At 44.1% G+C, this 24,358-nt stretch overlaps 1 protein-coding gene across 1 annotated transcript in view; it reads left to right on the top strand.

Annotated features, from left to right (window-relative positions):
* The window catches only part of LRRTM4 (leucine rich repeat transmembrane neuronal 4), a 276,877-nt gene extending 252,723 nt beyond the window's left edge, over positions 1-24,154 (top strand). The window contains exon 4 of the mRNA XM_014943137.1: positions 22,799-24,154. Coding sequence (XP_014798623.1) covers positions 22,799-23,020 — 222 coding nt within the window. The 3' untranslated portion in view covers positions 23,021-24,154. The remainder of the gene's footprint in view (positions 1-22,798) is intronic.
* Positions 24,155-24,358: the final 204 nt, after the last annotated feature.

Genomic DNA, 24,358 nt, shown 5'->3' with positions numbered 1-24,358 from the left:
CTCTGAGAAGTGGAGTTCCAGCAGCTGGAGCTTTCCCATGGCAATGAGTGAAGAGGATTCCTATTAATACAACCCTGAGCTCAAAAAGCCCTTGTTTCCCTTATCTCAGTAGCCTTAAGTGTTTGGGAGATAGTTGCCCTTCATTATGCTGTGCCAAGAAGTTGCTGCTCTTACGTGGATTGGGTTATGTTTTTCAGTGCTGCAAAAGATTGTCCTGTCAAAGCTTATGTTGTGTTAATTAGTAAACACATGTTTAATTTTACATGTGGAAATAGGTCTGTGCGCTTCAAGGGGTGATATCTCAGTTGCCTTTAGTGATGCTGCTTCCCTTGATTCAAAGATAAACAAATTACCTAATAACTTTGAGTGGGATGAAATATGTTCCCCTTATCTCAGTAGCCTTAAGTGTTTGGGAGATAGTTGCCCTTCATTATGCTGTGCCAAGAAGTTGCTGCTCTGACGTGGATTGGGTTATGTTTTTCAGTGCCGCAAAAGATTGTCCTGTCAAAGCTTATTTTGTGTTAATTAGTAAACACATGTTTAATTTTACATGTGGAAATAGGTCTGTGCACTTCAAGGAGTGATATCTCAATTGCCTTTTGGTGATGCTGCTTCCCCCGATTTAAAGATAAACAAATTACCTAACGTTTGAGTGGGATGAAATATTTCTAAATGAATCGCCGTTTCCAGTCCAGGCTGGGAATCAGGAATCATGTTTGATGGAAATGGGTGACCACAATCCTGAGCTCCCCACAGCAACTGGAGAACTTTGGGTTGATCAAACCCGAGTTGTTCTGCACCAGGGGCTGATGGATCATAGCAGAGATTTAAAAACAAATCAGTAACTTGAATGGCAACAAATTACTAGGACTTGATGGTGCTCACCCCAGACTTCTACGGGTGGTTGTGATGTGAAATTGCTGAACCAACAGCTCTATTGTGTCTGTTGCTTGTATCAGTCACTGAATAATAAATGTAGCAAATATAATTAGGTGATGGTTGGACTAGATGATCTTAAAGGTCCCTTCCAACCTAGACAATTCTATGATTCTATAAGATGTATTTATTTTTTGAATGTGGCTCTTAAAAACTACCTAGAAGTCAGAGCTGACAGTGGAGGAGATGCTGGAATCACTGTGTGTAGTCCCCTGCAAACAGCGGGGCAAATATCTAGAGAAGTTGAGGGCAAAGCAGAAAACATTACTGTTCCATCCCATTCAATGCAGGGGAACGATTTGTGAAGTTCTGGTGACCCAGAGAAATGTAGCTCTTAAAAACTACCTAGAAGTCAGAGCTGACAGTGGAGGAGATGCTGGAATCACTGTGCATGGTCCCCTGCAAACAGTGGGGCAAATATCTAGAGAAGAAGTTGAGGGCAAACCAGAAAACATTACTGTTCCATCCCATTCAATGCAGGGGAACGTTTCGTGAAGTTCTGGTGACCTCACCTCAGAGGAGATTTAGTAGCACTAGAAAACAGAGAGAGGAAGGCGATAGGAAGATCAGAGGGATAAAAAAGGCTTATGGAGAGGGAGATGGTAAATGAAAGACCTTGGAAGAGAGAGGGCTGAGGGGGACATGGGAGGAAATCTCTAACGTTATAAAATGCTCCTGCAACAGTAGCTGAGGAAGGATTAGACACTGTTTCTCGCACCACAGGAAGGGGGAACATGATTTTATCCGCATCAATTATTTTAATTCCTCTGTAAAATATAAAACAAGTTGGACAGAAATGTCTGAAAACAAATTTCAACTGGTTGGAGTTCTCTAAAAGAAGGCCCTTGCAACAGTAGCTGAGGAAGGATTAGACACTGTTTCTCGCACCACAGGAAGGGGGAACATGATTTTATCCGCATCAATTATTTTAATTCCTCTGTAAAATATAAAACAAGTTGGACAGAAATGTCCGAAAACAAATTTCAACTGGTTGGAGTTCTCTAAAAGAAGGCCCTTGCTGTCACAGTGTCTCAGTTCCCTGCTCTTTAAAAATCACAAGAATCTTTCTGTACCTTTTTAGTTTATCAGCTCTTTGGGGATAGGGGTATGTTTTCTATAGGGTTTAAGTAAACGTAGTCATAATCTTGCTACGGACTCCACATACTGCTTAGATTGAGATGGAGATTTATTTAGTTAAAATAACCCAGTGCGGGCTAACATTGCCATGGAGTTATTTTGCTAGACAACAGAATAATGATTCCCTAACTGTACTAATTATATTAGCATTTCTGCGCTCTCGGGCTTGGGTAAACACAGACACAAAGGGAGAGTCAGGGACAGGAGAGATTTGCAGTAGTTTGTTTTCACAGTGGGACGTTTTTCCCTGGATGTGTTTTGTGGCTGTTGTTTTTATACAGAATGTATTTACAATTAATATCTGCTTCTGAGAGCGCGTCCGTGGGTGGGAGGAAGAGAAGTTGGTGTTGTGTCCCATCATTACGGTTGTTTATCAAATGAAGATCCCTGTTCAGGAAGGCGTGAAGGTTGCAGCGTTGCAGAATGAGGACCTTGCCTCACACCTGGCTTGAGGAAAGTGCAACGTGTCCGAAGGGAAGAGATACCATGACTTGATAATTGCAATTACTGCCACTTGAAAGGTCTGATTTCCGTAAAAAAAAAAAAGGAAAGGAAAAAGTAGTTTGTTCTTTCTTGCCTGAGAGGGCATCCTGCAGCCAGGCACATGGATTGCAAAGGTCCTGTTAGGCTTCAAGAGGCCCAGAATGAATTTTTTTGGTGTTACCTGAGCTCCTCAAGGTCTCAGGCTGGGAGCAGAGCTCCATCGTGGCAGCTTCTGGGCCGGGCACCAGATCCAGCAGCTTTTCTGAGCTTGATCTAAGTGATGTTCCCCACCAAACCCCCCAGGACTCTCAACAAACCAAAGGCAATTCCAGGGACACACCTGAGTAAGCAGTGGTCACTTGTCACCTGTCCCCTCCCTCCCTTGGTGTGCAGCCAAAAAAGAACCAAAAATGCTTCGCCATGTATTTGTCTTCCTGCAGTTTCTGCCTGATGCACTCATATAGGAGAAGGTTTGTGTATATTTAATAATAGAGTCTTTCTGAGCATGCTTGGGAGACCAGGCAAGTGTTTTCCGTCTGCAGGTCCTTCAGTTCTCTTCTGTCCTAAATTTGTCTCAACCTCTCATGTTTACTATTCTGTTGTGTTGTAAACCTTTCTCCCCAAAATTCATAAAGTTCTAGCAACTAAGTATACCACAAAGGGAACATAAATTATTAATATTTTATTCTGTTCTTAAAAACTTAGATTGCAGTATAGTTTGGGTGTTTGGTTTCGGTGTTTTTCTTTTCAGACTATCTTGGGTTATGCATGTAGGGAAAAAAAAAAGTGTTAATATATGTAAAGCAGGGCAGGTGGAGTGTGCTATTGCAGGATTTTATAGAACTGACCTGGAAACCGAGGTTTTTTGGAATAAAAGACCCACTAGCTTGATGTTGAAGGAAAAGGATGAAGAAAATAAGTTCTAAAAGACCGTTGAAGGGACTGAATATCAGTCTTTGGGCAGCGTCTGAGAGCGAGAGCTGTCATCACGGCGTTAGTGCCCAAATTCACGCGGCATCAGGAACGCTGAGAGAACTGCCATTTATGTCAAGAGTGGCAGCAGAGCCCTCAATGAAAGGCCATTTTGTGAGGATAGCTGTACTTTATTATTTTTCTTTTGTACTGTCATACCTAGGCCCCACTTGCAAAGGGGGGAAAGGGAAAAGATTGAAGATAGTCCCCTGATTTGTCAGACAAAAACCATATGGTGGAGGCTACAATTGAGCCATGGTTGATCACACTCCCCTCTAATCTGCAGCTGTTTTCTTTCTGATAGATAAATATGTGTTTAAATAATGCACCCTACCTAACTCTGTCAATTTTTTTTTAATGTTCCCTGTGACAGCTGAATGTTTCCATTATGCCCAATAAACATCTCAGAGACTGACCCGTTCCTGCTTTAAATGCACATTAAGGCTGCGTTTCCTTCCTTTCACCTTCCAAAGGAACCACTGCAGCTGTTCATTATTTGCAGCACTTACTACAAGAGACTCATTTTCAGGAGATAATTTATTTTTTTATTTTTTTTTTTTTTCCCCTTAGAACTTCATAAAAATGTTTTAGTTCCTGACCACAAAGGCGCCGTGAATAACTATTGCAGAGGAGTGCTGTGAGCTTTGATGGCAGAGCTGTTCTGCTGTAAAAGGGCACAGGAGTCTGTCAATGGCACATTCTTTTCTTCCATGGTAATGGGAAGAGACGGCGTCGCATTGTGCTACGATTGTAGTCGGGTTTTGAAGCCGAACTCACTACATACCTGGAGCACAAAAAGGAAAAGGGTAACCATGTCAACCATTGTCCGGCTGGCAACCAGTACACGGCACCACTATCCTTCACCGGGGCTCCTCATACCTTGGGTAGCTTGTTTATAACGAGGAGGAAAAGGTCCTGAGGCTCTTCCTGGGAGCATTGTGTGGAGGCACTGAATGGCTGGTTATAATTGCTGGATATGTTGGTCTTTCCCATCGCTTTTGTGTTTTGATGCGAGTCCCTCTACTTTCTTCCGGGGTGAAGAATAGGGAGGGGAACAACATAATTGCTGGGAAACTAATGGATACTTAAATAAGCTTCCCCTGTTTTTATTTGTATGAGTGGGAGAACAGACAGGCCAAAGGAAAAGGCTGCATTTATTATTTAAACTGAGCTGGCACCCGGAGTGCTCAATTTTTCCCAAGGACCCCATGGTTTGCGTCCCTCCTGTTAAATATTGTGTTTATTAGTGAATTAAAGCAGATGCTTCAAGCCCCCAGCCCCTCTGCTGGGCACACTCTGGGGCTGCAGTTAAGGACCAGAACACTTACAGTGCCTTATCAGAAGAGTCCTATTGATTAGATAAAGGATAAAACCACTTGAACTTGATGGGGATGAAATAAAAGGCAGAAACAATAAGATAGTTTGCACTTTCCTCAATTGGAAGACCGTCTCTAATTGATTTAATGGCCCTTGATCTGTGACACTGGGGGCAGGTGTTAAGATTCTGAGACTTCTAAAGCCACTTCTAGTGTGTCTTCCCCCCCCTCCAAACCCTTTTGACAATGTGGTCCTTATGATTGACTATATTTGGGCCATATCACACAGCAGAGCCAGGTATCTAAGTCTTAAATGAGCGTCAGCCCTGGCCAGTAGAAAGTTCATGGATTAGGGACATACACAGATATTTTAAGTATATGCAGAAAATATTTAGGAACATGGCAATGTCTATATCAATCGTGCTGGATGAGCAGCAAGGCCAGTTTTCCTGCTGTCAGGTCCTGAGAACTGGCAGAAAACAGCCCGAAAACAGCCAGAGCTGCCAGGGGTGGACAGGTTGTACCAGTCACACCGTCAGGAGCCTTCCCTGCTCGGGCAAGGGGCACCAGGGCTGAAAGGCTGGAAGGAATAATATGCTCAGAGAAGGGAGGCACCAGGCAAACAGTGCCAGAAAGCAGTGAGAAACTATCACCAAAAACTCCCATCTTATATATATATATTCAGAGAAGGGAGGCACCAGGCAAACAGTGCCAGAAAGCAGTGAGAAACTATCACCAAAAACTCCCATTTAAATATATAATTAATGTAGGAAACTCATCACTTGCTTTGCTGGAAGGATTTAGCGATCAGCCAGCACAGGGGTGCATTAAGGTGTGATAAATTATTGTGGCTGTTTCTAGATGTATCTTGATAGTAGTTGTTAAACTGAGAGTCAGGTCTCAGGTGGGGTTATCTCAGAGACCAAAGATCCAGAGGCAGTTATCTGATGTTGGGCTAACAGCTCCAACTCCTCTTGTCTCTGTTTCCTTGTCTTTTTGGGAGGAATAGTGATACCAGTCTTCGTTAAACCCTTTGATGTAGGTATTTAACTCCCCGGATTGCCTTGGGGGAGTTCTTTGACCTCTGTTTATTTATCTATAAAGTGAGGGTAATGATATCCGCTCATCTCAAAGCAGCACCACAAGACTTATCTGAATAATGATTGCAGAGCCCTTGGATGAAAGGTGCAGCACAAGGGCAAACAACCCCTGTTTGTTCTTGTTACTCCCATGATCTGACTTAGGAAATCATGGGTTTCACTGGCAGCCTGAGAGCACGCTCTGTATAAAATAATGCACAGCCCTGATGGGTGAGCATTGATGGGACTGCACTACACTCCCTGGGACTCAGAGCTTATTAGTATTATTATCTGTGTTTTTTACTTTGTGGACAATCCATATGGAGTAGATCTCGTATCGTGTGAGTCTGAATTATTTCTGATTGCCAAACGCACACCATTCCACCAGCGTGAAGAGGCTGGGTGATCGTTTTGCTCCTGAAATACCCAATAATCTCATGAACCCATTCTGTTAGTGGTTGAAAAACACTATTATGTATAATGTTAAAGGCTATGGAGAAATGGCCGGTGTTTTATTCTCTTTTTTACCGAGCTCAGATCATTGAGATAAATTGCCTTTCTTTTATTCCACATTCATCTTCATAAACCTATTGCTATCCCTCATTTGCTCCATCCTTGTTTCGGGGCAGAGGGAAGATGAGGAGTGTATCTTTAAGCAGCTCTGTGTTTCAGGGAGCCTGGCCCGTCCCCCTGGTGAGAATGAAAACGTTCTCCAAGAGATTTTTGATTTGCTTTGCTTTCCAGAGGCCCTGCAGGCAGGGCACGTTTGGTCTGACCCTTCCATTGGAGGTTTTCCAGTTGCTCACTGATGGCAGTGAAAACCCTCCACGTAGAGTGTGTTCTCAAGAGTGTGCTCCATGCTCTGGAGAGAAACCTTGGTGCAATACAAACCCAACGTCTTTTCCACAACCTTTTGTCTGTTCCCCGCTGCAATTACTGCGGGATCATTTTTTTTTTCCAGCCTTCCTCTTTCTGTCTCTCCAACAGAGAAGTGCATGGGCTGTGGCCTGGAGTCACAGTGTCACCTCTGTTCCCTTTATAGATTGGAGGGAAGAAAGGAGAAAGGAGCAGAGGGGTCTGGAAAACCCTGGGGACGATGGCAGCCACGGTGCACCACCAAGACTCTGCTCTCCCAGGTTATCTCCCAGGTTTTGGGGCTGTGGCTCCAGTTCAGAGGGGCCCTGCAAAGAGCTCTTCTCGTCATGTTCTGGGATTTACTGGGATTGCTGGGTGTTGCCTCCGGAAGAAAGCCCACCATGACCTGCTGAAACATCCATCTTTGCAAGTGCTGGGTTCTGTGAAGGCTTTGTTGATCTTGGATTAACTGTGCAAAAGTAAAGAGGGCTCTTAAAAGTACCAGTAGGCAAACCCTTTCTGTGGAGGTTTGTAGCATCACCTTAAACTATGATGTTGAAGCCAAAAACACCTTTAAACTGGGAGGTTTGAGTTCTGTTGGGCTGTCTTGGGACACCAGAGAGCTGAATGGCTTCCCTGGCCCCCGAAGGATGTATTTACGTTGCTGGATTAGTTCAAATCAGGAACGCACTTTTGAGAAGGATTTTGAGATCATTCTCCCTTAACGCGCTTCAATTAACATCCCGGAGCACTCATAGAGAACAGAGACAGAATCTTTCTGATATCACAGAATCACACAGGGTTGGAGGGACCTCTGGAGATCATCTAGTCCAACCCCCCTGTCAAAGCAGGTCCACCCAGAGCAGGTTGCACAGGAAAAGAGGGAGACTATCTGAGGGAATAAAAATATGAAGCTAAACTGGATCTGCTGTGAGAGTATAGGGGTCCAGACTGGAGCTGGTCTGATGTAAGTCCTCTGAAACGTGTGTGTTGTGGACACAGTGTACTCAACACCACCTCTCGTGCTCTGCAGATTTGCTCCTACTGAGCTGTATCACTTACAAATATACACACAGTCGCCGTGGCCACATGACGAGGGAAGTCATTTAGGGATAAGAGATCTGTATTCATGTATTTAGCTCGTGGAAAAATCTGTCCCTCAATCTGTGCATCAGTTGAGAGATCTTTTTCTTGTTTGCTATTTTCCTTTCTCCCACCCTTCATCTGTCATGCCTGTCTGGAGAACAAGCTCTGCAGGGCAAGGACTCTCGCTAAACGCGTGAGCATTGGTTACCTCCGTGCAGCTTCAGCTTCGGTCGAGGCCTCAAGGCACTGCAAATAAACAACAGATTTGGGGTGATGAGAGGCTTATTTATCTCTTTATATTTCTTCTCCCAATCTGTTTCACCCTTGTGTAATTTTGGGGGGGTGTCAGGTAATGATACCGCCCGGATCTCAACGATGAACTAGACGTTGGGTGTTTATTGGAGGTGGCTGCAACTGGTAGAGACCCATCAAAAGGAGACATCCCGTGCAGGAGGTGGGTACCAGTAATGCCTCAAAGCGATACCACACTCTGAAAAAGCTGTATGACTTGCCTTTTCACTGATCCGAGGCCTCACCTCGAGTACTGTGTTCAGTTTTGGGCCCCTCACTACAGGAAAGACATTGAAGTGCTGGAGCGTGTCCAGAGGAGAGCCACCAAGCTGGGGAGGGGCCTGGAGAACAAGTCCTATGAGGAGAGGCTGAGGGAACTGGGCATGTTTAGTTTGGAGAAGAGGAGGCTGAGGGGAGACCTCATTGCCCTCTACAACTCCCTGAAAGGAGGGTGTAGAGAGGCAGGTGTTGGCCTCTTCTCCCAAAGGACGAACGACAAGACCAGAGGAAATGGTCTGAAGTTGGGGCAGGGGAGATTTAGATTAGATATTAGAAAGAATGACTTTACTGAGAGAGTGGTCAGGCCCTGGACCAGCCTGCCCAGGGAGGTCGTGGAGTCCCCATCCCTGGAGGGATTTAAGAAACGTATAGACATGGCTCTTCAGGGCATGCTCTAGTGCCCAAGGTTATTGGTTTATGGTGAGGTGTTGAGTGTGGGGTTTAGTTGGTGGGTGAGGGGTTTTTGGTGGGCGTTTGGTGTGGTGTGTTTTGTATTTGTTTGGGTTTTTGTGGGTTTTTTTTTTTGTGTGGTTGGACTCAAGGATCTCAGAGGTCCCTTCCAACCACTAAGATTCTGTGAATCTGTGATTCTGTGATTCCCTCTCCCAAACAGAACAAGTTTGAAAAACAGGAGAGTAGCTGGAACCCCTTTGGCTCCCGCTTGGCCGGCCGAGGGGCTGTTGAAGCGCGCTGGCTCCTGTTGACGTGAGCTGCAGATATTTCTAACAGCTCCTTTGCTTTTTGAAATCTAGCTCATGGGGCAGATTTTCTTTTCCAGCAGGATTCTTTGAACCCGTTTCTTTCCTTTTACCCTCCGTGGCTGGAGCACCCTCTGTGCTCCAGCGCAGAGACGGGCCGAGTGGGCAGCAGTGATTTTTTGCTTATTAACATTCGCGGCGTCAGAATAGGTAGGATCCCTTTTTTTTTTTTTGCTTTCCTGAAATGCCAGGGTCTGTAGAGAACAAGTAGCCAGACAGCACCAAAGTCCATGTACTCGACAGCCCTCTCCTGGTTAGATTCTATAGTGCTCAGCTGGTTTCTGCTTGTCTGAATGTGTCTGGACACTTGTTTTTTGGGGGGTTGTTTTTCAGAGCTCGGCTCAGATTTACACGTTGTGATCTGTTTGCCAGTAATTACAGCTTGGCTCTCGCCAGCTGCCGGCTGTTGGAGAGGGGAGAGGGGGATCTTGACACAGAGGGATCCCAAAACTGCTCCATCCAGACCCTCTCCATCCCGACCCTCTCCATCCCGACCCTCTCCCCGCAGCATCTCTGCTGGTTCTTAGACGTGGAACTAAATTAAGATGACTCTTTGCTTTCCATCTCCATGGAGAAAAAGCAGCTCAAGGGATCAGTCCTTTCCTCTGCTCCTTAACCATCTTGACCCTGTAGTTTCCCTGCCAGTTCTCGGTGGGTTGACCACTAAACCTTAATTTCTGACATTTCAACGTCTTTTCTGTGTAGCTGCTGCACTCTCCTCTTAGGTTATCCAGGGGCTGTTTTGAGGATTTAACATGTGGTTTGTCTGGGTTGTTTGTTTGGTTTTGGTGGTTGTTTTTTTTTTTTTTTTTTTTTTTTTTCTGAATGTCATCCAGACATTCCTTTCTGCTTTAAAAGTGTCACTAAACTGCTGTTGCTCAATAATTATTTCCATTGTTTTTGCTTTCATGGAGTAATTGAATTGATTCGCTTGGTTTTGTAGCAGCAAACATTGCTAAGCCAAGAATATTTTCTAACCCATCTTTCTTCCAGTTTTCTCGGGGATTCTGAGTCTGTCTTTACTGATGATTTCCCTGCGTATTATACAACTTGCCCAGAGGAATGAAAAAGTCATTTGTTTTCTGGGGAGTATTAAAAAATAATGCTATCATTGTGAGATGTCCTTGCCTGCAATGCTGGACAGTCTTGCATTAATTTTCTGCTTGCTTGATCTCTGATATACAAAGATCCTATAGAACATGACTGCAGCGTGAACCCCTGTTTGTTATTAATTTTGGAAAGCTGTGTTCTGTGCCAGCCCCTGCCCTGCCTTTTCTCTCCCTCCCGTTTGCCATTTCAGGAGTCTGTGGAGAGAAGCGCTAACGATGCTGCTGCTGCTGCTGCATCCCTCCTCTGTGCTCTCTCACAGCTCCTGGAGCAGCAATGGCAGGATGTCCTGCCCTGTCCCAGCACAGGGAGGCTTTAGGAACACAGTTCATATCCAAGCTTTTAATGAGCTTTAATTGAAGTCCTCGTCTTACCCTGTAGTGTATTGTTTTGACAGAGGTGGGTGGGAGGTGAACTCCATGCTATACCTACTAGTAATATATTTTTAGCTGGGCAGACAGGTGGCCTCTGAAGCTCAGGTAGGTTTTCCCTGGAGCTGAAGCATCACTGGAGCATTCCCTGGAGCAGCATCACCCCAAACACCCTGGTTCAGGAGTTGAACGTGCTCTGCCATCACAGTTTGGCCATTCGGTGGGTTTGGCAGAGGAGCTGGGACCAGACTTTATTCCCCATCCCTTCTAAGCCAGGCTGTCCCTAAAGTCACACTCCATCCTCTCTGCTGACCTAAAGCCACCTCCTTCAAGGAGCCCTGCCACCAGGTCCTCCAGCCTGTCACCCACCACTAGGCAACCACCTGCCAATCCTCCATCCTCATCCCTAAATTATTTTCCCTCCCTCCACCTAAAATAACCATTTCCCTCCAGCTCTGCCCTGCTCTGCCTTAACTTATGGTGCTGCGAGATGCAGAGCCTGTTCCATAACCTTTCAGGGAAGATGGTGATTATATAAATCCTCGCCCCAATATGAGTCATCTATTGGTACTTTTTGGAAACTGGGGGGCTGCAGTTTCCTCTCGGCGTGGGCGCGCCGCTCCCATCGAGCGCTAATGGAAGTGACACATGCACATCAGGAGGAGAAGCTGTCCCTTCTGCTCCTGGATTAACGTTCTTGCCAGTACATTTGTGCCACCACAGACACTGATTTCTCTGCTAGGAGACAGTGGAGGCAATTAAAATCTTGTAATTTCTCATGAATAGAATCCTGCTGAGACATTCAGTATAATAGGAGCTCCCTCCCGTGTCCGAGGAGGTCTGTAGTGCCAGCGGTTGCTTTCTTCTCTCCCACCAGAGTGAATTTATCTCACTCTTTTCTCAGGAGACATGAATAATTCCTTGAATTTGTGCTCAGTTTACGGTCGTGATGCTTTGCTTGCTTCTCTTCTTTTGGTTTAAGACATACCTGATCAGCAGCTCTGGATGTTGATGATCTAACATAGACCATCTGATCCCCGCATCAGGTGAAACAACAATAGTATGGGCATCTTTTTCTTTATTTTTTTCTACCAGTTACTCTTTTCTTTGGCACCCATTATCTGTAAAGAATGATTCCCTTCAAATTGCCTTGAGATGACTGAAAAAACCCAAATGATCTGCTCTCTGAGGTCAATGCCATAATGTTGAACCTTGGATTGTAAATGATGACAGAGGAGAAGGACTCTGGTGTGTTACAGCTTGTTGGGGATGCAGGGCTTGGATACTATCTGCATATTTAATATTTTCATATTAAATGGAATTAGTGCCAATTATAAATGTGGCTCTACGCATTTTTTTAATCAAAATGAGGTTGAGACTGTCATCTGACTCCACCAAAGCCTTTTGGGTCTAGTCTAACCAGATAACATCGGAGGAAAACTAATTCTTTTATTAGTCTGATGAGGCTCCCAGTATCCCTTTCTTCTAACACTGGTGTGGGTTTTAATAATAAGCCATTGTGATGCCTTGTTTAGACCTACTCCTGTCTTAAGGACAAAATATTGTGCAATTTGAGTCACATTTCTCCAGCATTTTGGGTCTCTTGATATACAGAATCCACGCACAACTTTAAATAGTATTTAAAAATCTTCAGAGAAGCCATGAGTTTCTGGATAGCTCCTTTGCACTCTATAAATTCCAGGCAGATCTAATGAAAAGGCAGTATTTTAATATGAGACAAAGACTTATTTCACTCATTCTCCAGTGCCTCCATTTGTCACTGTGGCAGCAGCATTAGCAGATGTTCATATTAAATACTGTACTTATTTATTGTGAGTAATGGATGGAGCAGGTTGCCATCTTTATGATCACTGCCTGGAAAAACAACTCTACCTTTTCCTTTATTCTTATCACTCTTTTTTGACAGACTCAATGTGCTCCGTTTCCCAAATGCTCCCCTGGACCTAGGGCCTTGGAGGATGCTTCGGGCTCTGAAATGCCTTGGAAGGTCCAGGTCCTTAGCATTTCTGGCCAGAAATGTCAGCAATTTGGAAAGCGAGCTGGAGCTGGGAGAGTTGGGGGTCAGGAGGATGCTCTGAGGAAGTTATTACCGGGTTGTTGACCCCTGCTCTGCTCTTTTCTTCTTGATCCCTTGGGGATGTGGTTGGATGGACCTTTGACTTGTTCTGGTAGGTTAAGTACAAATGATCTGCGCTTTGCGGCTCTTGATGCGGTGCGATGCGTAGGGAGCAGAAATTCCTGGTGAGAATATAGCTTTTTTTAAGTGCCTAAATGCAAGCTGAGGTGCCTTAAAAGAGACTACGTTTTTTTGAAAGTATGTATATTTAGGCACCTAAAGAGATGGAGAGGTACCCAAAGGGATTCTTTCACTTCTAGATAGGTAACTACTGCACTGTGCCGTCTTGCTTTTGAAAATCTACTCTTCTGTCCCTAAGCAATGTAAAAGCCTTTCTGAACCACCAGGCTTCCATTCCTATTGAATTCTATAGGAAATTATCCTAATAGCACCGAAAGCAATATTAATGGCTTTCCAATTAGAATATCTAAATAGTTTGTTTATTTTATCGGCCTTCCGCGGCGGAAAATCGAAGTTTACCGTGAATCTCACTTTCAGTTTTTCATCAGTGGGCCTTTTTGTCAGGAGCCATACTCCATAAAAAAAAAAACCAGATAAAGCGATTTAAAAGAAATATTTTGCCCAAGGAACAATAACAAAGCTTAGAAGACTTTCTTCTTTCTGGGAGTTTCCTTTAGGGAAACCTTTTCATTTCCAGATTGAAAGATCAAATCTGCCCATAGAGGGAGAAATGGGGTGTGGATGATTTTTCTCCAGAAAAGCACACTTACTTAGAGAGTCCATCGAGAGGTTCGGTTTTAAAGGGAAAGGCATTTGTGTGATTGGATATAGAAGGATTAGGAAGTTATCTGTAGGAAAGGAAAAGAGAGCTTAAAATCCAGTTCACAGTGTCAGCAGAACTGGCAAGGTCGTGCTAGAGAGGGGTTTAAAACTCTGCAAGGATGACTGAATAAATCATAAAACTCAGTCTTTATGCTATGCCCTTCTAGATGGTTTTAAAAGTTGGTGAATATTTTAATGCCACTTAAGAAATTAAGAGAGAAATATTAATTAACTTCATTTTATTCAAAATCAATCAATTTTGTAGAGTATTATATAGTGCCATGTATCCATGAGTTGCTTATTAAAGACATATAACTTATTAGGTTAATATGCTTATAATAATATCAAATACAATGGTGTTTGTTTAACTCCTCTAGTTATTAATTAACAGTTAACTTTTTATGAGCTATAGATAGACCTTTAGTAGGCCATGCTGGAGTAACTGGTGGTGGCACTGTCTTCTCCCTGGGTCTCCTGCTGTTTCTCTTCGTTTCTCATACCAAGACCTCTCTTCTCATGTAGCAATTTTGGAACCCCATATCCCCAGCCAGAAATACAAGAATTGAATAGCACCACTGACCCAACCTGTCAGTCATTTGTAGCATTTGGACTCCAAATTTCCCCTGTTGGACTCCAAATTTCCCCTGCTACCAACTTCTTTTACTTAGGAGATGGTCTCAGACCTGCCAACCCCAACCGTTTATCTCCAGGTTAATTTTTGATAAAGAAAAGGCTTCTGTTCCATGTGTCGAAGAAGCCGTCCAGTGCCCAACCCCTACAGCCTTCAAAGGATTTCAGGTTTGGTTCTAAACCTTGATTTTACTCTTCAGATCTGATTGCCAGAGTGGTTTTTGTCCTGGCTGCTCTCTGCTTGTTCTGACAAGGAACCTGAAGTCTGTGAAAAGCCCCGTCGTGTGCCCCAAAGCCGGGGCACGATTCCAGCTGGACCCATGGGACCCAGGACCCAAAAGAGCAGTTTGTAGAACTGTTAAAGTGGACATAAGCATAAGACAAGGCAAAAAAAAAGACTGCAGAGAAGTGAATTAAAGGAGATATTGTGCTTTATTTAGAAGAAAAACTCCCTTGGTACAGCACCAGGGCTTAAGAACATAGACACAAATTTGTGTGTACGTGTGCAAGCGTGTAAGAGATTAGGACAGAATAGGACAATATTAGCCATCTCTATGGAATGGGGGACCATCCCCTCTGTGGGTGTTCAGCAGTATGTCCTTGCTTTCTTGGGGAAAACTGGTGTAGAAACAAGAGTTGTTGGTTCTTGTGGCGATGCTAAGGATTTTGGGTCAGCAGGCTCGGTACCACGTCGTGTGGGACCTTGAGCTACGGAGCGAGGCTTCCTTCTTCTCCTCTCATCTCCAAGGCGAGCTGCAGAGCCCATTAATCTGATTTGGCAGGAAATAGAGAAGGCAAAGAAGTGGGTTCTGTCTGGAGCGGGAAGGAGATTGAACATGAAATTGCAGGAAATTGGTGGTGGGAATTGCACCTGCAGTTCAAGCTACAGAAAGACTCTGGCTCAGTGCTTCACGCCGAATGTAGGCACAGCAACCCCAGGCTAAGTTCCCAGTGGGAGCTGTACCTCTTAGAAAACCTGGGCTAATTAAGGGTTTTGAAGACCTTCACATAAAAATCAAGTTGACAGTTGTTTTTTTTCTGAAATGCTCATAAAACCCCCGATTAAGGGTTTTGAAGACCTTCACATAAAAACCAAGTTGACAGGTTTTTTTCTGAAATGCTCATAAAACCCCCATCCTGCCTCATAACCGAGCACTCAGACTTCGGAGGTCAGGATTTTTTCATAAATGAGATTTTGATTTTTTTTTTGTCAATACGAGGATTACCGTAGGAAACACGAATTTCAGAACAAAAGGCTTATTTTAAAAAGCAGCCAGCCGGGCGCTTTTGTGTTTGTTCCAACTGGAAACAGAAGAGAACACGTTCCCATTCATATTTCAGAAGTGACTTCAGTGTCTGCGTTTGTCCCTTTTCACGGGTTCAATAGGAAGTGGAGGATTGTGCAGTTTCCTGAGTAGGGATGGTTTTCTGAGCTGACTCCAAAGGCGTGTTCCAGGGTTGTTAACCGTGATTTTTCAGCAGCATGAAATCCAGTGAAATTGTTTATACCAGCTCTATCTGCCTAATGTGCCTAATCAATCTATCTCCGAGGTAAGCTCTGTGCTTCACTAATCGTAACGCTGTGATAGTATATCCTGCTTATTTTTACTCTAAATTATGAGAGGGTTTGAAATGAACTCTGAATTTGATTTATCAACAGCCATGATGCTAATTCAGCAATGAAGTCATGGTGTTCTGAGACTAAATATTAGCACTAATGAGAAAACATAGCTTCCATATTTTCTAACTCTTGAGTTTCCACCACATATGGACAACTTCTAAAGTTGCGTGTAATTTAATCATGTAATCATTAACTAGGCAACACATAAATCAGTTTACCTGGATTATAGGGTACCAGCAAATGTGAAACCAGATGATAATGAACCTCCAGAGAATATTCATGCTTCAGTTTGGTTTCCTAGAAGGAAAATGCATCTCATACAGGCCAGCGGTGGTTGCCCCATCGCGCTTTCCATTGGGATGGAGTTTTAAAAACAGAGTGTTCCTCCTCTTTGAAAACAGGAATAACAGAGTTGAAGACACATGAACTGCAGTGTCTGAACAGTGAAAGCATAAGGCCAAGGTGCCCAGGCTGAGGGCACTGAACCAGCCTGGTGCTCAGGAGCTACATCACTTCCAGCAACAGGCTCCAGGGTTTAGGTTCTTGCCAAAGCAGTTACTTGTCTGAGGATCCTGTGCCAGTCCGTGCCCTTACACCATTCTCCTTTCAGGGAAAAATATAAACTGCACTCCATCCCACCACGAGCTTCCCCCCCAAAACTGTGCTGGGACTGTCAGTCCTTCCTGACATTACATTTCTGTCCGCTCACTGATAATTCGGGTACCATGAGTCACTGAGACATCCACAGCCTTCTCCACATCTTTCTCCAGATAGAATTTCCTTCTCTGCAGGATAATGAGCGGTGGGAGATCTTTCTTCAACATAGAGCGTAAGGAAAAAAAAAACAAAAACTTGTAATATTTCCAACGTGAAACAGATCTGTTCTGAAAACCTGCGCTTCTGAAATTTGATTTAATGGTTTACCAGGAAATTATTTCAACCCGGGACTGGTAGTGATTAGATCTTGCTGAGCCACAAGTGACTCCGAGGGAGAGTTAATCTCTGTCTGATCCTGGGCTGGTCTTCACTGCAATAAGTCTGTTGCTGTGAGCAGGGAAGACGACACTTAAGTGAGGGGATGAAGAACTGGGGGATCTCTTAAACTCTCTTGGCGTTACTGGATGGTGTCCTGGAGTTCATATCAGGGCCATATTTCAAGTTGCCTGAAGCACCCTTTTAGGAGGCAGCACAAGCAGTTAAGAGTGTATGAAGGTGTTTATCACACTGGGAGAGAGAGAAGTATTTGAGAAATAAGGTCAATTGATATTCACCAGAGCCCCCATCCAATATGCCTTAAAGCTCACCAGGTTCAGTGGCTACATGGTAAGGTTTCACCCCCACTGATATACATTTCAAGTCCCAGAATAAGGATTTTTATTGATGTTTCAGAAAAAAATCTAGGTTTTAATAGCTGCACCCATGAGAAGCAGCAGTCCAACCTGAATTCTTCAAATTCAGTTTTTTTAATAGAACTTTCCTGGGTAACAGTCATCAGAAATACACAGAATAAGTTGGCTAATTTACCTGCCCATATCTCTGCTGATAAAATCCAGTGTGGTGTAAAAGTGTAAAAAAAAAAAAAAAGAAGCCAAACCACCTGAATTGGGATGTGGATACACGTGTTTGCGTGTTGGGATGACTAAGGGTTCAACTGAACATCACTGAGGAACGTCAGAGGAAAAACGGGCAGGGAATGTTGAGAAATATCTTGAATGCAGGTCAGAATTTCACTGAATTTCAGGTAAACTCAAGTGAGTCCAACTTGTTTTGAAGGGAGTTGTTACTCGGCACCGAGGCTGTTGAGCTGGTAACCTCTCCAGTGCCAAGTCGATTGGGAAAGGGAAGATTTGCATTCTTAAATTGCCACCGCTAAATCTTTTATCTTCCTCCTGTAGCTGGGGATTTATGTAAATTTTGCTTGTAATAGAACCTTTGTTTGAAGTGTGCGCCTGCTAAGATGCAATGTTTATTACATTTAGAGTGAGGATCTACAGAGGTGTGGGCTTCAGAAGCCAATCCCAGCTAATTAATCCGGCCCATTAGCCCAAAACCCGCGTGAACCCTTACAGTGCTCGTAAGACAATAAACTCATTGTGTGATGGAGTCGGTGCTTTCTTCAGAGCCTGGATTCATTCCTTGACATTAATGAACTCAATGCTGGATAGACAAGCTGCTCCCTTATCGTAAGACATTAGAGAGGAAGACAGTCCTACTTGGTGCCAAACATGGGCTAAAACCAGAATGTCCATCACTCATACATCAGTGACTCTGGAGTGTCAGGCCCCCAAAATCAGAAGGACGTGGACCTGTTGGAGTGGGGCCCTGGAGATGCTGGGAGGGCTGAGAGAGTTGGGGGGGTTCAGCCTGGAGAAGAGAAGGCTCCGGGGAGACCTTGGAGCCCTTTCCAGTCCCTCAAGGGGCTCCAGGAGAGATGGGGAGGGACTCTGGATGAGGGAGGGGAGCCATAGGAGGAGGGAGAAGGGTTTGACCCTGAAAGAGGGGAGATGGAGCTGAGATGTGGGGAAGAACTTCTTTGGTGGGAGGGTGGTGAGAGCCTGGCCCAGGTTGCCCCGAGAAGCTGTGGCTGCCCCATCCCTGGAGGGGTTGAAGGGCAGGTTGGAGGGGGCTTGGAGCAACCTGGTGTGGTGGGAGGTGTCCCTGCCCAGGTCAGGGGGTGGCACTGGATGGTCTTTAAGGTCCCTTCCAACCCAAACCATTCTGTGATTCTCTAAATCTCATATTGATTTATGTTTTTCCTCCTGCAAAAATTTTTAAACCTTCAAGTAAGTATTAGGCAGTGTCATTTTTAGGAATTAAAATAGAAATGATTCAGAAACTGCTGCGAACAGACACATCCATCATCTCCTGTTAAATGTCTTGGCGTTGTGTGTCTCAGCCCTGAGCTCCACTCTCTGCCCCGATCCCTGCTGGCACGGAGCATCACCGGGAGCGAGCACACAAGCCAAGAACTGAATCAGATGTTATGACAGATTATATGAAAGAAAGAGCTTTGTTTTCCATCTATTGTGTTTCCATGTGAGCAATCTTTATCTTCGTTTACAATTGAACTTCTTCCAAGACTAAATGTACAGAATTTTGTTGCATAAATGGCTGCGGTGAGTGGCACGGAGGAGGCAGCGAAGGACACGGTGGCAGAGGAGCTCAGTTTTGTTCTTGGCTCTGTCTTTGGTTTGCTGACAGGCAAATTCTCAGCCCCACTCCCACCTTCTAGCTGGTGAAAAAGGTGTCTTCCATGGAAAAGGCCTTGAGGTGACAAAATTCCATCCTATGTATTTAATTACTGAGGTGTTAATGACCTGCTTGGATTTTTTTCACTCTAGTTTGGATTTTTTTCACTCTAGTTTGGATTTTTTTCACTCTAGTCACCTGCTTTTTAGCCTCTCAGAGGCCACAGGAGCTGAAAGGTCCCATCCTGGGTCGGAGCTGTGTTGCTTTAGTCCCTGCACAAACAGCCCTTGCCTCAAAGAGCTCTGGTCTCCAAGGGCGAGCAGGGGCAGGACTTCATCTTCTCATTTTCCAGCTCATAAAATGACTTGTCTGAGGTCACATCTCTCAGTAGCTCAGACACGAGTTCCATGGCAATAATGAAACAAAAAAGGAAAGGACTTCAGAACCTGGAGCAAAAAAGATGCTTATAAAATTAATTTTCAACAACTTAAATGTTCTTGAATATGTTTTATTGGTCTCTGAATCAGAAAAAAATGTAATAGTATGAGTTTTGTTTAAACAATGTCATCAGTATTTTCCTTCCTTTTTATTTGCATGGAACTGAGTGGTGGTAAAATTGCCCAGTTTGCCATAGTTTCTCCAGTCAAGGCTGTCCCCTGAAACAGCTTTTGGGGGTTTGGGAAAAGGAAAGGACTTCAGAACCTGGAGCAAAAAAGATGCTTATAAAATTAATTTTCAACAACTTAAATGTTCTTGAATATGTTTTATTGGTCTCTGAATCAGAAAAAAATGTAATAGTATGAGTTTTGTTTAAACAATGTCATCAGTATTTTCCTTCCTTTTTATTTGCATGGAACTGAGTGGTGGTAAAATTGCCCAGTTTGCCATAGTTTCTCCAGTCAAGGCTGTGTCCTGAAACAGCTTTTGGGGTTTGGGTCTCATGTAGGGTCATTTCACTGGAAATTGAAATGGATCCCTTGTGTCTTCCTGAAAATGCAACATTATCTTTAAGAGAAGTAGTTTCAGGCAAGGAGAGGACACCCCATTTTGGGAGGACATTCTCTGGAGGCTTTCGCTTTGATCAGGAAGGTTCTTTTTTGAATTGTTGCTGTGGTGGTTACCTCACTTCTAGAAGCATCACAAGAACTAAATTTGGGAGGAGAAAGGGGATTGTTGGTATTTTTTCATTCAGTCTTTACTGGAGGTACCTCATCAATAATGTTTCTTCCAGTCATTTGACATGATTTATTTATTTTTTTTTTTAATTCTCATGATGGGATTTAGGACCCAAAAGAGGGAGAGTAATGCAGAAGCCAGGTCTGAGAAGAGGGAGGTGCAAATCCATTGCTGGGCTTCATTATCCTACAAATATTGTCTACAAATCCACTCCTTAATCTCATGGGTTGCCTGAGATACCTATTTTATTTTCTTTTTTACACTGACAAGGAGTGTCCACCTTCCCTCCACACGTTGGCAGAGTGACCCTGATCTCAGACATACTCAAACCTGGCTTTTAAGCGAAAACAAGCGAGAGATTCCCTAAAACTGCTGAGAAAGGGTTGAAAGGGAGGTGTGTTTATCCACCGTTCAGGGATGTTGTCGAGATCCTGATCCTTTTGACTCCAGTTTGGAGAAGGGGAGGGAACAAGCCCCCGGTGCTGCCCGCGGGACTCGGGCGGTTAATGTTGTGTGTATTATTGCTGGAAAGCCGGGACCTCAATCTCTCAACTCTCCACAACACAAACACTCCTTGGCTTTTATAGAATCATAAAGAGCCGCCTTAAAGGCCGAGGACAAATTGGAGCCCTGATACGAATTGGTGGAGATATTACTGACTCCAAAGGGAGTGAGTGTTTCTTGCGCCGGGGTGGAATTTGCTCCACAAGTGAACACGGTTGTCCCATCAAATTCTCCCGAGCAGCTTGTCTCCTGCCTTCCTGCCATCCAGCTGTCACGGAAAATGGCGTTTTCAGCTGAATTCCAGCCTAGTTGGAAGAGTTTTGGAAGCTCTCCAGCCTTCTGCGGAGAAGCAGGGGGGGAGGAATCCAGCCGCTGAGGAGATCTGAATGCAGGAGGAACTCTAACCCTGCAAAACTTGTAATTAGTCTTAATGCCTTTTGCTTTTTTCCTACCTTTTTGAATGAGGCGCACCGTGCGATGGAAATCTGTGATAAATTAGCTCTGTATCCTTCACTTCGAGTTCGGCGTGGAAAATAAAAAGGCATTTGTCACAGGATTGAATCATGTGTAGGATATTTCCAGCTATAATGAGCTCAGGTTTTCTGGTGGTGGTGGAACAAACTCTTGCCTGTATCTCCTGCAGCGTGTGGGGTTTTTTTCCCCTAAGAACATATTTTTTTCGACTTGATCAGCTCATCTCTTGCAGATGATAAAATTATCTGCAAAGATTTGTATCTGATGTTGTGCCATAAATCATATTTAGTTGTAGGATTAACATTTGCAAGCGTAGAACATTTACGGAAAATAAAAAAGAAGGTGTAGGGCTGGCAGTTTCTGAGTATTTACATGAAGAGAGATGGGATTCAGGAAAGATCTTGCAGGCTTTTCAAATACCTGACCCTTTTTCCAAGGTGTGGATCTGCTCAGCTCCAGCGAGCATCAGTGGAGGCTCTTTGATAGCGTTTTCTCTTGGTGAGGTTTTTCCAAGGTGTGGATCTGCTCAGCTCCAGCGAGCATCAGTGGAGGCTCTTTGATAGCGTTTCTTTTGGTGAGGCTGTAAGATAAAGAACCCAGGAAACTGTGACCTTGGGCAAACTGCTTTGTGGCAGAAGAAACAAACCCATGTTCCAGCTGTGCTGAAAGCTCCCTGCGCTGGCAGCCGGGTTTTCCACGTGCTCAGGCCGGTCTGAGCTTTGTAGAAACGCTCAGTGCTGGAAGAAGAGCCAGTTTTTTCAAAGGTTTGTATTACCAGTAGCTTCCAGTTCAGCCTTCGTAGCCAGGTTGTCCAAAAGAGGTCAGAACTCAGCATGAGAGACCGTTTGACAATCGTGCCCACAAATCATCACCCTAAATAGAGAGTAGCTCCCTCTTGTCTGGCTCCAGCGAAGGGACTCAGCAGTTGGGTAGCTTTCAGCAGATGTATTGTCCATCCATGACAATTGTCCATCCACTGGTAACACAAATGTGAGCTGTTCAGTCAAGATCTCCATGTGCTACACGCAACCTAGAAGCACTGAAGGTTTCTCTTACCACAAGCACTGTGTGGAGTGGGACTCAGCAGTTGGGTAGCTTTCAGCAGATGTATTGTCCATCCATGACAATTGTCCATCCACTGGTAACACAAATGTGAGCTGTTCAGTCAAGATCTCCATGTGCTACACGCAACCTAGAAGCACTGAAGGTTTCTCTTACCAGAAGAACTGTGTGGAGTAGAGCCCTAGGAGGAGAGGGAAGGGTTTGACCCTGAAAGAGGGGAGATGGAGCTGAGATGTGGGGAAGAACTTGTTTGGTGTGAGGGTGGTGAGAGCCTGGCCCAGGTTGCCCCGAGAAGCTGTGGCTGCCCCATCCCTGGAGGGGTTGAAGGGCAGGTTGGAGGGGACTTGGAGCAACCTGGTGTGGTGGGAGGTGTTGATGGCACTGGATGGTCTTCAAGGTACCTTCCAACCTAAACCATTCTGTGATCCTATGAATGTAGATGTGCTGTGCACCCAGTGGGTTTGAGGCTGCTTTGTGATAGATGTTGTACAAATGCACTTCTGAGCCCGTTATTGACGTGTTTCTTTCTCTGGATCTCTCTCTCTGGTGCAGGTTCCTCACCACATGAAGACTTTACCCTACTACAGTTACGACCAACCGGTGATCGGCTACTGCCAAGCTCACAAGCCTCTCCATGTAAATAAGGGGTACGATACCATGTCCCGGGAGCAGGCGGAGACAACCAACCTGGAACTCAGTCGAGACCACAGCTTCATCGCCACCATCGCGCGTTCGGCGGCTCCTGCCATTTACATCGAGAGAATACCAAACTGAGGGTGGCCACGGCTTCTCCGGGGGCGGAGTGGGGAGTGCTTTTGAGAGGGACCTTTTCATCTCACAAGAGACCGAGGCAAGAAAACTTAAAAAATCTACCATTCCAGTTCCAAATGTCCCAACACAGACAAAGGGAAGGGGGATAAAAAAGCAAACTCCGCAGACTGTGGAAGCGCTCCCTCGCAGTACACACTGAGAACTTCAGGATTTTCTTTGCTTTAAACTTTCAAACAAATTCCTCAATGTAAATATTAAAAAAGAGAGATTGTCAAGTTCTTATTAAAAAAAAAAGAAAAAAATAGATTTCACTCTAGCTACATAAAGGGATGGATTAAGAGTTTTGTTTGTATATTTGATTTTTCTACATTGCACGGTTCCAGGGAAGGAGAACCACAGGTAAAAAATAAAAGGGATGGGGAGGGCAAGGGTTTGGGCGGGGTGGGTCAGCCATGTTTCCTTATTAAGTGTTTATTACTCTTCAAAGATTCGTTTAATATTTTTTGTTCTTTTTAAACGAACAAAAGATAGATATATATTTTCTTTTTTCTTTTTCTTTTTTTGTTGTTGGTTTTTTGGTTGTTTTGGTTTTTTTTTAAAGTGGTCAAGCGCTAATATTTCAAACTTCAGACATGGGCATTAAAGCTTATGTTGAACCAAAAGGACATTGGCAATTGATGCAGCAGAAACAAAGAAACTTGGGTGCATGTACATTTAAGACACAGGCTGTACACTACGGAGGGTGCTTTTGATTTTTACTATCTTCATTGTGCTTCATTGTTGACACTATAATTACTTTTCGGGCTCTAAAAAAAAGGGAAAACATGCAACAGAGTTAACGACTCTCATATTTACAGTCCAGCGGTGCTTGTTAAGCAAAATTAATGGACGTTTGGGAACCAAAATGGAAGTGATGTGCTTGAAACGGATCAGAAGGAAAAAATCTTTTAAAGCGAGAGCATTTGGTGCAACTCACTGGCTGACACAATTTCTAAAACACAGGAGAATGTGTAACATTGTTTTTTTGTTTTTTTAATTAATTATTATGATCAGTTAGTTTTTGTGTAGTTTTTATCAATAAAATGACGACAAAAAAAAAAAAAGTGGTGGAAAAAAAAAATAAACATATTATTTTGTGGTTGGGACACCACAGACAAGTTACTGTTTGAATGATTTCTCTGGCTGTGGGACACGGTGACTCCAGGGACTAAGGGACAAGGTTTTGTCCTGTTTCACCCCATCTCACCTCTCAGAAGGAGCTCGAGGAATTGTTTTGAGGTTTAAGAAGCCTGAGCCTGAAAAAGCTCAATTTATTTGGCTTGTCTAAGCAAAGGTGATTTT

This window comes from Calidris pugnax, unplaced genomic scaffold (assembly GCF_001431845.1).
Source record: "Calidris pugnax isolate Ruff unplaced genomic scaffold, ASM143184v1 scaffold88, whole genome shotgun sequence".
Classification (NCBI taxonomy): Eukaryota; Metazoa; Chordata; class Aves; order Charadriiformes; family Scolopacidae; genus Calidris; species Calidris pugnax.
Note: the sequence above shows the minus strand (reverse complement) of the source record. Positions and strands in the feature narration are given on the sequence as shown.